The sequence below is a fragment of the Artibeus jamaicensis genome, unplaced genomic scaffold (assembly GCF_021234435.1).
Source record: "Artibeus jamaicensis isolate MK-2021 breed Jamaican fruit bat unplaced genomic scaffold, CSHL_Jam_final contig_685, whole genome shotgun sequence".
NCBI lineage: Eukaryota > Metazoa > Chordata > Mammalia > Chiroptera > Phyllostomidae > Artibeus > Artibeus jamaicensis.
The window spans coordinates 782,280-800,375 of NW_026521924.1; the positions used below are offsets into that span (position 1 = coordinate 782,280).

Genomic DNA, 18,096 nt, shown 5'->3' on the forward strand with positions numbered 1-18,096 from the left:
GCATAACATTTGAAACTGAAACTAAAAAAAGGACTCAAAATGGAGACTGGGTATGTAAATTATTGAGTCACTTCTTGATGTATACAATTAAGTGATATTAGATTGTGAAAAAACATGAAAAAATTCATAATCTATTGTTGTATTTATAAGACAGTTTCAAAATGATCTGCATTGCAGCATACCCTAAAAAGCTCCATCTCTGTATGCGGCAGCCCAGAAAAAGACAGGGAGTTCATATACCAGCATTTAGTGCTGTGGATTGGAGTTAATAGAGGGAATTTTTAAATTTCTTTTGCCTATTTTTATATAATAAATGCTTACTCTAAAAACAAATAAATTACTCTAAAACAATTTTTTAAATTTGTACCTGAGGACACATTTTTATTGATTTGGGAGAGAGAGAGAGAGAGAAGGGAGAAAGAAAGAGAGAGGCATAAATGTAAGAGGGAAATATTGATAAGTCGCTTCCTATACATGACCCAACTGGGGATCAAACCCACAACCTACGTGTATGTTCTGACAGGGAATTGAATTCACAGCCTTTTGCTGGGCAGTACAATGCTTCAACCAACTGAGGCACCTGGCCAGGGCAACACCTATTACTTTTAAAATAAGAAAATAAATGTAAGCAATAACTATGTCTTAATCTTTTCCCTGGTAAATCAACAACAAAAAAAAAGAATTTATTTTGTGGAACTGACCATAGATACACACAAAGATTTATATAAAGTGCATGTACTATATTTTCTTATTACTTATAACAGAAAATTGTAAATAACTAAATAGTTTAACAGTGGGACACTGGTTATGTAAATTGTGTACCAGCCATATAATGAAATATTATGACTTTAATAAAAGTCATGCCTTTGAAGAATATTTGAAGATTTGGGAAAACATTGATGGTATATTGTTAACTGGCAAAACAGAATAAAGACTTTTTTCTTAAACAATCTGATCCTTAAAGGAAAAATGATTATATGATTTTACCTTTTATTTTTACCTATATTTTACGTGTATTTTTCTGTCTTTAAACTCTTTTATAATAAATTTGTAGTATAAACAAAAAATAATTGTTATATTAAAATGAAATAAAATACTACTGTTAATAAGGATTGTGTAAGCACATGTACGTATCAGCTAAGGAGTCAACCTTAATGAAGTAGTTCTCTCTCCACCCTCTACACACACACCTTTCTCTCTCTCCTTCCTGAGTCTCAGGTTACCCTTTTATAAAATGAAAAATACATGGTACCTTTAAATGTAAAGCATCAAGTATAGGAGACACTCTGTATATCTTGGTTCTTTCCCTTTCACTGAACTGCCAGAGGGCAGCCGCTTTCATTCCACACTTTTGACTCATTCAGACGTGAGGACCCAGGTATGGCAAGGAATCCAGACACCCTTTCAGAGCAGCTCTCAGATGGGGGGCAGCTCTGCCTCACTTTTGCTGGTAGTGGGGAGGACAAGTAGCAGAGGGATAGGGGACACCAGCAAGAGGAAGAAAAATCAGCTTGGAGAAGCCTGAGGGGAATTCCATGGGCAGCATGATGTTTTGTTTCTCCCCAAAGGTTTAGACAAGGGACAGAGACAAGGTTTAGAGTCATCTGGAGCCCACCCCACTGGCCAAGGCTTGCAGCGATATGTGATTGGGAACATTTACGTTCATCTCTCATACCCTCTCAGATCTGCCTCCTCATACGTAACCTCTTTCGTTCCCTTTGCTGTCTTTGTCAAGGCTGATTCCTACTGTGTTTCTCTCCCTGTTCTATAGACAATCTGACCTCCAAGAGGTCGTAAACTTAGATCAAAGGTTAAGAAATCCTTTGCAGGGTAACATTCCACTTCATAAACAGCAATGGCATGACTTATACAAAGCTCCAAAGGAATAGCAGCTCGTTGTGTATGCACCTGATTATTAATTGATTTAGCCTTTAATATTAATGAGCATATGATTTGTTCTAGTTGACCTTCAGATTAAAATTGGGTAATTAAATACTAAGACAGGAGAATGGAGATGTTTAAACAGCAGTTTGCACCCCCAAAGTGCCTTGGCCTTGCCTATGTGTGGGGATGAACTATTCTGAGTGCTGATGCAGCTAGAACAAAGTGTTCTCCTTGAATTAAGGAGATTGGCTATACTTCACACAATAATAATAATAATAGTCATAATAACAATAACTTTATAGCAGTTTCAACCAGAGTACTTGATATTCCTAATATAAATTTTATTCCTGTGCTTATACTCCTTTTTATCTGATTGCCTGTGTACTTGGTAACTTAAATAGCCTTAAGGTTTGAACTTCTGGATTTGTTTTTAAGGATTTAAAGTGCAAACAGCCATTAAATCAATATTTTTACCACTAGAGAAAGAAATCTCTCAACAGATGAGTACTGTATTTTTTAAAATATTTTATTTATTTATTTTTAGAGAGCTGGGAAAGGGAAGGAGAAAGAGAGGGGTAGAAACATCAATGTGTGGTTGTCTCTTCCAGGCCCCTGACCGGGGGCCTGGCCCACAACTCAGGCATGTGCCCTGACTGGGAATCAAACTGGCAGCCCTGTTATTCACAGGCCTGTGCTCAATGCACTGAATTTTTACCAACTAGGGCTATATACTGTATTTTTACAAACAACCTTAGAACTTCTCTTAATTTCTCAAGCCAGCTTTACCTTGGAGTTCATTTCAATCCAGTCCTGGCTGCTGTACCCAGGGCAGGTACCCTGTGTGATTGAGGAATTGCATCCACATTCCTCCTCCTCACATCTCATTCTCTCAAACTCTGCTCCTGCCCATCTGAGGGCTGTACTAACTATTGGAAACAGGTGTCTTCAGTCCATAGCTCACAATCTAGCTCCTGAGACATAAACCACTCAGTGGTACTTCCTCTGTCAGCAGCTTCAACTGTATGCACTTACGTGAGGTACATGGGCAATAAGCATACATTCTGGGTACCCAGTGAGAAACTTGTTTAGAACACTGGAACAAATTCACTGCCATAGAAGACACCCCAGAAGATATTTCCTCTTGAAGTTATTCAATGTTTACATACTTTTTTAATGTTAAAAAAATCTTATCTCCCAAACCAAGCCACATTGGCCAGCTCTTGTTTGATTTGCTTATTTTCAGCCCTTGCACCCTAGAGGCACCAGTTTCCCACAGGAACCAAAGTTATAACAAATGTAAAGCCAGACAACCAACAAGCAAAGCTGGAAATAACTGATGAATCTCAAAATCTATGGGAATTATATTTGAAAGACAGAGAGGAAAAGGCAGTTCCTTAGATTGGTTGCTCCAAACCCAAGAAGATGCTGGGTCAGGATCAAAGCCTGGAAACAAAAGCACGAGAGCAAGGGCTCCATCAGGACCTTTGGTCAGCAAACAAGTTCTGCCATTTAAATCAAAGGATGTGATATACATTTTTATAAGCAATCTTATTACTGCAGAGCTCCTAAATAGCTCGGTTGTCACCAAGGACTTATATTTCTGCAAGAAACTAATAATGGTGAATATTTGAAATAAGTCACCAACCTATATGCCTGCCTTTTAACCTCAATTTGACCTCAATCTTGGGGAATTTCAATGGCAAATTCATTCCTTTTTCATTCTAAGCAAAGTATCTATCAGTCAGGACAGCAGTCCTATAAGCATTAAACACTTGGTCTAAGCTTTGGACTGATAGTCAATTAAAATCAGTGGTACATGCATTTTGGAAGGACAAAGCAAAGAGCATATCCTATATGTTCTATTTACAGTGACTTACATGCTAGTGGGGATTTTAAAACACTTTCTTTTCCCTAGATCAAGATGTAAATGGATATTAGCGATTTAGTTGTGTAAAATCCTTGAAACTTCACATTTACTCATTACTGGGGAGCTGCATTTATATAATAGGTGGCAGAACTCTTTGGAACTACCACCATTACAAGTTTCCTGTAGAAAAAAAAATTCTGAAAGTATTCTGAGAAATTGATCCTGGCATGAGCAATTAATGGTGTGAGATCATAAAAGCATCAAGAAACACCACAAATAATGCGTTTTTATAAAGGTGTGATATCTCCAAACCAAACAACTCAACAGGAGAAATCTCAGCTTGAAACATTTAAATTAGATGATCTTTCTTGTTTCCTAAACTCCACCACTCAACTTCATGACATCAGAAAAAATTCTATCACACCTAAATAATTGAAATGTCCAAAATTATTTACTTAGAAGGAACACCACTTTCTGTCTTTTCTGGTCAGGTTTGTTTGTAGGATGACCTTGAGTTTCTTATCAGAATGGGTGTGGATATCTGACATTATCTGCAGCTTTAAATGTATCAAACCACCAGGGATAGATATATCAGATAAAAGCAGGAATGTCAGAACACAAATCTGAGCAGATGAAGGGAGGTGGGAAGGGAATCATTTAAAAAGTCACAGTGAACAAGACAAGGGCCCCCTGGAAATAACAATGCAGACGATGCCAGCTACAGGCAGCCTTCACAAATCTCAGACTCCCTCACTGCACAGGACCCTTGATTTAGAAAAACCCATTTACCAGGAAACATGAAATGAAATGAATGATGTAAATAGCTGAGCATTATAATTTTGGTTTTGTAAACACTAATTCAAGGAGTAACTAGTATCAGTTATCTACTATGGGTTTATTTTCATATCACTCCAAACTGAAGAAATACATTTAGCAAATGTATCCAAAAGTTCCAAGTAGATCACGTGATTTACCAGATGTCCATTTGTATAAATATAGCAGAAGCATTTTTTAGTAGTTATCAGTGACAGATATAAAATAATATTACCTAAGGTGAAGGAATTAAGAGCTATGAATTGGTAGTTACAAAATAGTAATGGGGTGTGAGGTGCAGCATAGAGAACACAGTCAGTAAGACTGTGGTAACTATTATATCATCCCATTCAAGGGGAACATTTTTTAAAATAAATTTTATTTATTTATCTTTAGAGGGGAAGGGAAGGAGGGAGAGAGGGAAGTATCAATGTATGGTTGCCTCTCATGCGTCCCCAGCTGGCCTGCAACCCAGGCATGCGTCCTGACTGGGAATAGTATTTTTTAAAGTATATGGTTGTCTAACCACTATGCTGTATACCTGAATACAAAATAATTGAATGTAAACTGTAATTAAAAATAAAATTGAGGCCTGGCTGGTGTAGCTCAGTGGATTGAGCACGGACCAGCAAACCAGAGGATCGCGATTTGATTCCCAGTCAGGGCACATGCCTGGATTTCAGGCCAGGTTCCCTGCAGGCCAGTTCCCAGCAGGGGGTGCACTAGAGGCAATCATACATTGATGTTTCTCTCCCTCTCTCCTTCCCCTCTAAAGATAAATAAATAAATAAAATATTAAAAAAATAAAATTGAAAAATAGATACTTAAAAATAAATATTATTATCTTTCTTCTGTGGGCATAGTTAATTTTATTTTTTCAGTCACTTATATATTATATATGGAATCCAGAGAAAAAGAGGTATATATATATGTATATATGTATATATATGTGTGTGTGTGTGTATATATGTGTATATATATATATATATATATATATACCTCTATCATCCACACATGAATGTCCTCAGTCCTCACTATTTTTCCCTCATATTGTCTTCTAGAATCTAAATCAAATTTAGTTTTTGCTTCCTCTGGAGATACTTGAATCAGCAGCATTTCCTCATAGTAATTGTCCATGGAATGAGGATTCATGCTCTTGCCAAAGGTTTTTTTCTAAGGAGGCCTGTCAAAGATTTCTTCTTTCTTATGTCTGGATAGTGAAGCCCTAGTAGGTGTTTCCCAGATACCAACTCTTTTGAACTTATTCCTGATGAGTAGCTATAAACAGCAGAAATGCCTAATTCTGTTTAAATATCTTGAAACATAATTTCTCCAATCATTCTCTTGTTTCACAAAGTCACTTTTCAGAAAAACAAATGTAAATGTACAGATACATTCTGAAAAAGGCAGATATGAAATAAAACCGAGTGGGTGAGATCTTTGATTGTGTGGGAAATGGAAATGCTTAATGAGGATTGGACAGACTCTGCTCTCTGCTTCCTTTTTCCATATAAAGGAAACCCAAATGGTCTCCTAAGAGTTTATGATTTTTAGGTGTAGTAAGTAGCCTCGTACCTTCATCTTTACAGACTTCAGCTGCCTCTTCTGAAGCAGGGCTGTGCACAGTAGCAGCATTGACACCATCTATAAAGCAAAAAAGAGAGACTGTCTCAGAGGTAACACTGTCAAGCCTCGAGGCCTGCTCTGCTCCCTCCCCGGGCACCACAGGAAGCAGGAGCCTGCTGCACACCTAAACGCTCCCAAAGGTGTCTGAAGGGATGGGCGGTTTACGAGTCCCTTTTAGAATCAATGAGACAGAAACCTTCAGTTAAGAGAACCCAGTGAACTAAAAACTATTGTTTGTGTGTGAAAAATGCTATTTGTTGGTACTGTTCTACTATGGCGTTTTGCTTCTTCTCCACCTTTAGTAGAACAGTACATTATTTTTCTTAGTAACAGATCATGGAAGAAAGTATGTTCTTGAAAGTTTCCACAAAGTGCTTTTCTTGGCACAACACATCTGCTCCTTTAAGCTGGCCTCAAACCGCAGGGTGCACGGCTGATGGTCCTTGGCTCGGAGGCCCAGAGAGGGCATCGCATGTAGGAAAGCACCGGGAGCCCTTGGAGATTTCACGTCACCCAAGCACAAGTGGGGAATAAGAAACCTGGAGGCCCCTGTCCCCTTACAGAAGGAATTAACCTCTTCAGAGCTGATCTGTCTTCTCAGTATCATTGGCACCCCAGTGATTGATTCCACTAGTGTCTGAAACTTCTAGGCCTCTAGGATGATGGATAATTAACTTACTAACATTAACATGGTGAATTTAAGACATGAAGGATTATCAAAAGCATCTGAAATGGTTAATTCTTGACAACTGGAAAAGAAATGCATATATTTATGTATATACATATATATATATATGCAGTAGCATGGTCATGGAGCTAAAGATTCATACATACATGCACAGCAACTAACAATTAAAAGCAAATCACACACTTTCTAACTTATCTTTTGTTCATAATGTATATGACTATTACTTTTAGGCCATGTCTCTATTGGAACAGAGAATAAAAATTTTAGTAGAGGCATAACTGAAGAGGATGAATCACTTTCTTTTTTAAGTGACAATCTTCTATTAAAAACACATAGAACAAACTATTAACCTTGATGTCACATCTTCCCATTTCTTTACTTCCCTTCACAGCAACCCCCCTAAAAGAGCAGCGTGTGTTATCCTTCCGTACTGCCTCACTTCACAGTCTCTCCATACCCCACTCTCATTGGCTTCAACTCTTCCACAAATTCTCTTATCAACGGTGCCAGTGACCTCCCTTTGCCAAGTCCACTGGTCATTTCTCTTTTCTTATCTTACTTGACTTCTCAGGAGCATTTCTTTAGCCTGGTTCCTTCTGAAACACTTTCTTGCTGTGGCTGTTCCTTCTCCCCATTACCACATATGTAGATGTGATGGTGTCCCAGGTCTCACTGTTTTCTCTAGTGACGTGTTCTCTCTGCTGAATCTTATTCAGTCTCATATAATTTATATGCCGGTGAATCTCAAACTTGTATCCCTGGTCTACACCTCTCCCTAGAAATCCAGACTCATATATCTAATTGGCTTTTTGACATCCCATAGGCTAAGAGTCTTTTCAGATTTACCATGGCCAAGACTGAGCTGTTAACTTTCTCAGCAAACACTGTGCCCTGCGGCCAGTTCTCCATGTATCCTCCGGTAAGTGGCACCATCATCACCGTAGTTACTAACACTAAAAACTTGGGACTGATTCCTCTGCTCCCTTCCCCACCTCCACCCATCAGCGTATCCTGTTGCCTCTGTCTCTGGAATGTAACGCAGTTCAGCTCATTTCTGTCACCATTTCCAGAAACCACCATCACTGCATTCCTCCTGTCGCCTTCCAAAAGTCCTCACTTTGGCTCTTTTGACAATCTTAACTCATAGGCAAAACAAGTTTATGAAAACATACCTTTGTCTCTTCACCACTTAAAAACTCCCACCAGCTTCTCTTTGTAGTTCTAATAAAGTGAATCTTATACAGTCAGAAGTAATGTGCTTACTATGACCCTTTCCCAGACACCACACCATGGTCCTCCAATTCACAGTGCTCCAGCCATTCCGCCTTCTCTCACCAACGTGCCAAACCCAAACTGGCCTAAGGCATTTGCATTCTGTTTCCTCCATGTGGATGCACTTTCATCATCTCATCCCTTAGATCTCATTTTAACTGTTGCTTCCTAAGGGAGCCTTCCCCAGTCTAGCCAGTGGAAAGTGGCCTTCATAGTATTACTGCTATATCACTTCATTTCTCTGCAAAGCATTTGTCACCATTTTCTACTTTTTTGTTGTTTATTGTTTATTTTTGGACTCTCCCCACCAGACTACAAGCTTCAAGGAAGCAGCGATATTGTCTTTATAGCTTACTGCTGTATCCCTGTGCCCAGACCGTGCCTGTGACCCTTGGTACCCATTTGTTATATGACTGGAGAATATTTTCTACAATTTCTGATTTCAGTATGATGGCAGTAAAAACCAATGGGCCATGCTAGTGTGAGACTGTTTTTTTCTTGAAGTGAATGAGGCCTGCAGAATTATATAATCAAAATTAAAGTTAGAAATTATGCTGAATAAAAAACAGAGTATGTCATTTTAGAAGAATAACAGCAGGTCAAAAAGGCTTTAATAACCAGAACCATATCTTCAGCTTCTTTGCTTGTGGATTAGGGAGGATATGAAATGAGCAAAGTGGACATAACAAGGCATGAGGACACTGGTGGATCATAGATAAACCCTGCCAGGGACTCCATGTCAGGCAGTGGTCTTGTTCGGAGGATCAAGAGGAGGCTCTCAGGTGTGCATTTGGGACTCTTCCTCACACTGAGAGGTTCCCATACTGCGGGGATGACCCAGGGGGAGATTACATTTTACTTGCCTGCTAACAGCCAAGATGACCCAAATCAAAAAAAAGAAAGAAACTGCCTCTTTCCAAATGACTAAGGGAAAAGGGTGAATAAATAAAACACAGGCAAATGTGTGTGCATGTATATACATGTGCATGTGTGCGTACTTGTATGTATAAACAGGGATAGAAAAAAATCTATATTGATAAAGACAGTTCGGGACTGAATATTGGGTGAAAAAACCCGTGAAACCTCAACATTCAGAGAGTGACCTGAGCTGTCAGCAGTTCGTTGACTAATATTGATCAGCCCCACACAGTAAAAACAGTGACAGCTTTTCATATAAGACTCATCTTCCATGGAGCATAATGATGTGTGGGTTGGAGGCTGGGGTGGGGGTGTGAATAACAACAGTTTGCTGTATCAGAATTCATTTCACTGCAAGAACTACATTTCAGCACAGGGAGCCCGCTGACCCTGCAGCGGCCGCACAAGGTCTTTGCTGCCTTGCTTCAGTGCTTTCTCTGATTGGCCTTCTTCAATTCCATCTTCCAGGTTAATAATAAAAGCTTCCAGTTCTTTTGCAAAAGTTCCAAGGTTAATGTAGGAAGTTTTCAGTGAAAAACGTATCCCACTATCTGGTTTATTTTCAGTAGTTCAGCACATGGCCTAAAACGTCCCATGGCACACATTAGAAAGGGCCCCCACTTCAGATATGCTCTCTCACCACCAACGCCACCACCGTGGGGCTCGTTACAATCAGGAGAATGATTTGCAAAGTAAAGAGAAGAAGGATATTTTTTATTTGGGTGGTCAGGTTGATAGCTGCATATTTGTGTCTATTATTTTGGAAAGAGAACACACCTGAGTACAAAAATGGGTAGAAAGAGATGATAAATTGAAGGTGATGACAATCTCTTTTGAGTCTTAAGTGCTATTTTATTTTAATATTTCCAACTGACACATCTGCTCCTTAATGGATGGAGGAGATGTCGAGAAGGCTTTGGATCTCACTTCAGCTCTTCGTGTGGAGGAGTCAGGCTGTGTTGCACTATCTCCTATGTTGTAGGAGATGAGCTACAACATGCAGAGAAATAACCAGAAATATGGGTCTTCAAAATTTAATGCAAAATAGTAAAGAATACTTCACTCTTTGTGTAGGTGAAGCATCTTACTCATTTCATTTAAGCATTTTTGTTTCATTTGTTTTTTTGTCCAAACTGCATCTGCTCATTTTAACCTGCCCTAGGTCAGCCAACCTCTTATTTGGCACTTCAAACTCTGCTCCCCCCTCTTAGGTCATCACTAAACAAAGTGTTATTACATGCAAGAAAAATGGAATTGGTGAATGAGACATGACAACGTACTCTTCTGATAGGAAGCCCTAACTCAGAGTTAATAGTGTTAGTTGCTTCCTGAGGGGTACCTGAATGAACAGTGAAGTTAACCTGGTAAAAAATATAAGCATTTTCAGAAAATAACACTGAGTAAAGTCATTGTTCACCTCTGTGGATGAGGCCTAGGAGACTCCTCAAAAGAAATCTGAGCCCACCTGCTTCTTGGCTCTGCCCTTCCATTTCTTCTGCACTTTGTTTTCCCTCTGGACCATTCTCATCTTTCAAGGAAACCACAGGGGAAAAAATTACATCAAGTCAATTTATGAAATATCTCTTTATTGCTAATATGCAGCACTGAAATTAATAACCAATGTAGCATGACTCCCCATAAAGCAAGGCAGAGAGATGAATCAGAGGCATGAAACAGAAAAATTACCTACATAAATAGGTGCATTTATACCTGTCCCTTTGCACACGATTTGCTTGATGAAATGTTGAACTGCAGTAAACAAAATTCACTCAGCAGTCCTAGTTACATCTCTCTACTTGCACAACATTTCCCAAAATGCAATACAGATTTTAAATCCAATCTTTTGTCCTTCGACTCAAGCAATGTGCACTGTGTAAAAAACTTGGTTAAGTTTCTATGACCTTTATATTTGTTTGATCTATGTTGCAAAAATGTCTATTTTTATTTAACCTATACATCTCAGCCTAACAAATCTATGCTATAAAATATTTTGTCTTGAACAAATTATTCTGGTCCAGTTTATGGTATAGTACATATAGTACATAAATCCTTGAAAAATAAGTAACTGGGCAGGTCCAATGGTGCCTATACACACAAACTGGCTAAAAGTTTCTCTTTTGGATTAAAATGTATAATATAGATCAGTGAATTTATGTGTAGAAAAACAAACTTTTCAAAGGCAAATAAAGGCATATTTTATAACTTGTTACTGGGAGGCTTTCCAAACCTCTTTTTGTTTAGGAAAAACAACATTTAATGATAAATTTACATAAAGACACAGAAACAAAATATAAAACATATAGTCAAAGTATATAAAACACAGAAGCAGAAGTTACCAGCATATATTCCTATGGGTTGAAAATGCCACAGATCCTTCGTCTCTTAGAAAGTGGAATTTTTCCCTCGTTTTTCTTGGTCAGGACTGGTTTTGTAAATTGTTTAGACCAATAAAATGTGGAAGTGATGTTCTGGACCCTCCAAGCTGAGGCCGTAGAAGACTAGCAGCTTCCACTTCCTCCCTTTGGGAAACTAACCATCATGCTGTAAGGACACCCAGCTAGCCTACCAAGCGGAGAGAAGCACATAGAGAAGAAGAGCCATGTGGCAGAGCATGGAAGGGCCAGCCATGTGGGTGAAACCTTCTCAACATCCTCTAAACCAGCCTAGCTGCCAGCTGAATGCAGCTGAATGACGGCCTCAGCCAAAACCAAAAGGAACAGAAGAATCACCCAGCTGAGCCCTTTTAAAATCCGTGACCCACAATCAGGCCAGATCACTTAACCTTGTTTTGCTTGAGTGCTTTGACCCACCATCTGCTACTACCACCAGCTCTTAATCCAGGGGCAAGAGGATGGTTTTTCCCCAGGGACCTCAACTAGTAGAGCTGAAACAAGAGCCTCGGAGATGCAAAGAAGAAACATTTCCTTGAGCAGCTCTGAAAAATAGCCTACTGAAGCAAGTAACCTGGATGGAAGAAAAGGTTTATAATAGAATGGCAAAAATAAATACACAGATAAAAACAGTGACACTCAGCGGAGAAAGAATGCTCTCACTGAATATGTTAAGTATAGACAGAATTCCCTCTGCCCTGCACTGTGCCATTTGTCACTTGGGACAACGAAGGGGACACCGCATAAACTTTACTATGAGAACCTGGGGCAGCTCTGTAGCTACCTAAATCTAACATTTCCACTAGTGTTTTTACAAGCACGACAGATCATCTGACATTTTCTTTCTTCCAGTTCTCCAAGTGGGCGATGGCATTGGCTTTTACTCTAGTAATGTAATAGCCATCACTGCCTCTCTTGCTCCCTTAACAAGGCCAAGTCGGTGAAGGAGCATGGGTCATGAACACAGGTCAGTGTTCCCCTCTTCCCCTAATCAAACAGACTCTCAATCAAGCAGGAAAAAATATGCCACTTTTCTGTCTCACCCAAAAGACAGATAGATTTCGCACAGACTTCCACAATAGGCTTGAAGCATACGGTGACATGCTACCTTTAAAATTAGGCTGATTACAACAGCTCTGTGGAGTGGGGTAAAAAGCTTTCTTGTGAAGACAGGAAGTTAAGAAGGAAAAGCGAAACAACAATTAATAGGAAAGCGAGGAATTGGTTCCAGCCATTCCAAATGCATGAAAAGTATTTTCATGGTCAGACCCCAAGTCCAGCTTCACAATGGTAAAAACCAATCTGGCTGTCTTCCTAGTCTACTATTACTGGGTTTTTATTTTTATCCACACGTGCCATCCCATTCCCTAAAGCGGCTTCCTGACTGGCATGCTTTTGTTTTCCACTTTGAGTCTTGGCTTCACAGTGTTCTAGTTATAGTATTTATGCCTTTGGACAGAAAACTCAAGAGACACCTGACATGTTTATCATGGAGTATGTGCATTCTAGAAGAATGCTGGATTTGCCATTTGAGTAACATGCCCTCAAATGAAAAGGTTCAGCTATATTGCTGTTATCAATTTCCGAAGAGATTCATCTGCAAATCCAGCAGGGGGAACCAGTGTAGAAGTCTTGCTTTCAAAACCCAGTTTATGCATTCTTGGGCAATTAGATTAGCATTCATTTCACTCTCTTTTAAAAAGACGGTTTGGCCAGCATATAACTTTCCATCCATTTTAAATACCTCAAATGGGTGAGTTCTTAGTGAAACAGTGGGCTTCTACTCATAGGGAAAAAAACCCATTGCACAGTTACCCATAAGAATTTGATATGGGCAATCTTTCCTTTTATCAGTCTTGTCTGTCTAGCTATTGTCACAGGAAGCACATAAATAGTAAAAGTTGAGTAAATGGAGAAATCTAAATGTGTGGTTTTTAGAAGGAATTTAAAAGGCTTATAATAAATGTGAAGAAATATAGGAAAGTGGCATGCTATTTCATTAGCTTAAAATTGTCACACAGAAGCTAAATTCTTAGTTAATATACCAAAAGGCCATGTATTTATTTCAGATGATACATTTCCACAGCACTCACATGGCATGTTACATTATACTTTACTTTCCTATGCCCCAAAGCACAGTAATCTGTGAGAATTCTAGTAGTGGTGTCTTTTTTGTTTCTCCAGTATTAGTAACTTGCTCCTCAGTGTTTCAACCCATATATATTGAGCATATACTAAATGTAAGATTCTTCAGAAATTTTTATAGAAATAAGAATAAGAGACTCCTGCTGCAATGTAACTTCATGGAAGTGGAAGGAATGTACCATTGGTTGGATGGTGGTAAGAATGCAGTCCATGTGTAATACTATATGGAAGAGTTTTCCAAGGGCAAAATCTCAATGTCATTGCCACAAATTACTTTCCTGATATTTTTGGTTCCTTTTGTGAACTGCGCGTGGGGATGGAAAGTAAACTAGAGTAAATACGTTCCCGCTACTAGGGAAACAACCTGATGCTTGCTGCCTGCTGGCGTACTATTACCATTTCTTTTATAGGTCTCAAGCTTTCTGGACATGAATAAAGCATAGGTGATTGAAACACAGTGGTTTGAAGATTGGATTATAGATCCCAATTCTTCAGCACTGTCATGGATTATACATCTCTGATCTCCCACTGTAGGCAGAGAATATTTCCCGCTCCACAGACGTTGGACTTGGTTCCAAGGGACTTTATTTGGCTAATGAAATATTAGTGGACATGATGTTAGCAGAGGGCTTACACATGCTACATAATTGAACTTGGGACTTGTGTTCCTGACATTTGCCTGAGAAGAAAGCCCGTCAGCACTGGTTTAAAGAAGATGAGAGATATGTGGATCAGACTTGAACCCAAGCAACACTTTGGAGCTAAGTCCAGGCAACTCACATCTTGAAACAGAACTGCCTAGCAGAGGACAACTTATATTTGCTGAGCCACAGTCAGCATGTAAACCTGTGATCATGAGAATAAATATTTTTGTTGCAAGGCGGTGAATTTTGGGTTGGCTTGTTATACAGTATCATTGTGGAATAGCTGATGAATACATATGCTATATTGATTTTTTTCTAGCTCAGGAGGGCTCAAAGATATTTTTTAAGTCAATACTTTTATTTGTAAAAAATTGAGTCTCTAATTTTGTATTTTGCACCCAGCTACACTTTCACTTTGCATATTAAAAAATTCTCTGGAACATACAAACTTGAAAAATAAGTGTAGCTTATGTAAGGGAGGCATACTCTCAAAGAGTAAGTACTGCCATTTGTAGTGTTTATATTTTATTTAATACAGCCATACGGGCAGCAGGATACTAGTTAAAGGGGCTAACATTTATTGAATATGGGTTATGTTTTGTTTAGTGTCTAAGTGCTTTGCATAGGTTGTCTAATTTAATTCTCATAACAACTCAATCATGTAAGCATTATTATTATCCACATTTTGTGAATATGGAGAACGAAGTACAGAGATGTTAACTAAGTTGCCTGAGATCCCACTACTAACCCAGTCACCTGATGCCAGAACCCACCATACTTCCCTAGAAAGGTAACTAATATTTGTGTTTGGGTATTTAAATCATGGGCAAGAAAAAAATGTGGGCCAACTTCCACCAAGATGGAGGCGTAGGTGGAATCACTTTGCATCCTCGCACAACCAAATCTAAAAATAATAAAGTTTTAACAACAATAAATGCAACCAAACCACACAGAAAATTGACAATGTAGAGTCCGAAAACAACAAAATGCTCAGCTAAACTGGTGAGAGGGGCGAAGCCAGCAAAAAAGATCCCCTGACCCAGGCGGTGCACAGGCAGCTGAGGGTGCAGATCCCAGGTGCTGGTGAGCTATGGGTGGGACCCAGGGAAGAGGCACAGCTGGCTGGCTGTGGTCAGTCCTGCATTTGCATGCAGATAAACCAGTGAAGAGGCGAGCATTGAGACTGTGCAGCGCAGGGCAGTGGGCTCGCACATTTGCGCTCAGATAAACAGACTGTGGGGGGGGGGCAAGTGGTGAGGTGGACTGGGCGAGTGGAGAGGAGTGCCATTGCTCCCTCTCTGACCCCACCCCCAAATACAGCATCACAAACCAGCGACCTGGGTGGCCCCGCCCTAGTGAACACCGAAGCCGCCTCTCCTCATACCTAACAGGCATGAACAGATCAAAACATGGCTCAAGAACAACTCAGAGCCCCAGAGAATAAATCTAAGTGATCAGGAAATTGCTAAACTATCAGATGCACAGTTAAAAACACTGGTTATCAGGATGCTCACAGAACTGGTTGATTTTAGTCACAAATTAGAGGAACATATGAAGGCTAAACTAATTGAAATGAATGGTAATGCACAGGAAACCAATAGTAATGGAAAGGAAACTGGGACTCAAATCAAGGGAGTAGACCAGAAGGAAGGAAAAAGTGACCAAACAGAAAAATATGAAGAAACAAGAATTCAAAAAAATGAGGAGAGGCTTAGGAACCTCCAGGACATCTTTAAACGCTCCAACATTTGAATTATAGGGGTACCAGAAGGGGAAGAGGAACAGCCAGAAGTGGAACACTTATTTGAACAACTAATAAAGGAGAACTTCCCCAATCTGGCAAAGGAAATAGACTTCCAGGAAATCCAGGAAGCTCAGAGAGTCCCAAAGAAGTTGGACCCAAGAAGGAACACACCAAGGCACATCATCATTACATTAGCCAAGATTAAAATGAAGAAGAGAATCCTACAAGCAGCAAGAGATAAGGGGACAGTCACCTACAAAGAACTTCCCATCAGACTGTCAGCTGATTTCTCAAAAGAGACCTTACAGGCAAGAAGGGGCTGGAAAGAAGTATTCCAAGTCATGAAAACCAACCAAGATTGCTCTATCCAGCAAAGTTTTCATTTAGAATGGAAGGACAGATAAAGTGCTTCTCAGATAAGATCAAATTCAAGGAGTTCATCATCACCAAGCCCTTAGTATATGATATGTTAAAGGGACTTACCTAAGAAAAAGAAGATAAAAAAGATGAACAGTGAAAGGACAGCAAACTCACAGTTATTAAGAACCACACCTAAAATAAAAGCAAACTAAGAGGACAGCTAGATCAGGAGTGAACCATAGAAATGAAGATCATGTGGAGGGTTAGCAACAGGGGAGTGGGAGGAGGAGAAGGGGGGAGAGGGTACAGAAAATAAGTAGTATAGACAGTAGATAGAAAATAGGGGGAGGGTAAGAATAGTAGGGGAAATATAGAATCCAAAGAACTTGAGACACGTGTTCATGAACTAAAGGGGGGAATGGTGGGGGAGGGGTGTGCAGGGTGGAGGGGAATGGAGGGGGAAAATAGAACAACTGTAATGGCATAATCAATAAAATTAAAAATATATTAAAAATGTGGGGAGATGGTACTTAATATAAAAATGTAATATAGGCTGGGGTGGGCTGGGATGGGGGAAAGGAAGAAAACTGTACTTGAACAATTAAAATTAAATTAAATTTAAAAATATATAATATAAAACTAAGGTATGATCTCATACGGATTAACACAGATCACTAAGAATATGGAGAATTGAGCTCTTTTGACACTCAAGCCAAGTGAGTGCAATGCTGTAACTCTAGACTTGTTTTGTTAATGCTAAAGATATTTTTATTTTGGAATAATTTTAAACAACAGAAAGTTACAAGAGACTTTCTGTTTTTTCTAAACCATTTGGGAGCAAGTCAGACCATAATCACCCCCTAATCACTCCCATCATCTCCGAATATTTTTAGTATATACTTTCTACAAACAAGGGCATTCTCTTCAATGACCAAAGTGCAACCGTCGACATCAAGAGATTAGCAATCAATGACATTCATACTATCTAAACCATAGGCCATATTTAAGTTTTGCTAATTTTCCAATAATATCTTTCATAGCAATCAAGGATCACACACTGCATTTAGTTGCCATGCCTCTTTAGTCACCTTTAATCTGAGACAGACATGGTTCCCCAACCCTGGCCCAGCTCTGTGCTGGGTGTCTGCCATCTCCTCCACCTTACCCCCTTCTATGTGAACAACTGCATTGCTCAGCTCTGCTTAATGACTTTAGGAAGAAGAGAAGGAAGGAAAGAAGGAAGGAAGAAAGAGAAAGAAAGAAAGAAAGAAAGAAAGAAAGAAAGAAAGAAAGAAAGGAAGAAAGGAAGGAAGGAAGGAAGGAAGGAAGGAAGGAAGGAAGGAAGGAAGGAAGGAAGGAAGGAAGGAAGAAAGGAAGGAAGGAAGAAAAAGAAAGAAGCAAAGGAGGGAGGGAAGGTTAGCTTTAAACATTTAAACTTTTTGTTCTAGAACTGCCATCAGCCTATTGAGCTATTTTAATAGATTCATTATAGAAAAGTAAGTTTCCGAGTTGGCTGCCTCATTATTCTAATGTCTCACTTGCCTCTTCAAGTGCAGGTAAAAAGAAGTGTGCAGTCACCATCTAACATGTTTGGTAGCTGCTGCTTCCTAGGGGGTTCCTAGGCATCAGGCACTTATATACTTACACACCTCATCCTAATTACCATGAAATTACAGTGGTGTTATTGAGTTTGACTTTTATCTACATTTTTCAGATGAAGAAATCAAGGTTGTGGGGGGTCAAAT

At 39.3% G+C, this 18,096-nt stretch overlaps 1 protein-coding gene across 1 annotated transcript in view; it reads right to left on the reverse strand.

The window, feature by feature from the left end:
- MACROD2 (mono-ADP ribosylhydrolase 2) overlaps window positions 1-18,096 on the reverse strand; it is a 2,162,759-nt gene that overhangs the window by 112,301 nt on the left and 2,032,362 nt on the right. Inside the window, exons 12-13 of the mRNA XM_053671340.1 lie at window positions 10,534-10,596; window positions 6,140-6,208 (exon numbers count right to left, since the gene is read on the reverse strand). Coding sequence (XP_053527315.1) covers window positions 6,140-6,208; window positions 10,534-10,596 — 132 coding nt within the window. The remainder of the gene's footprint in view (window positions 1-6,139; window positions 6,209-10,533; window positions 10,597-18,096) is intronic.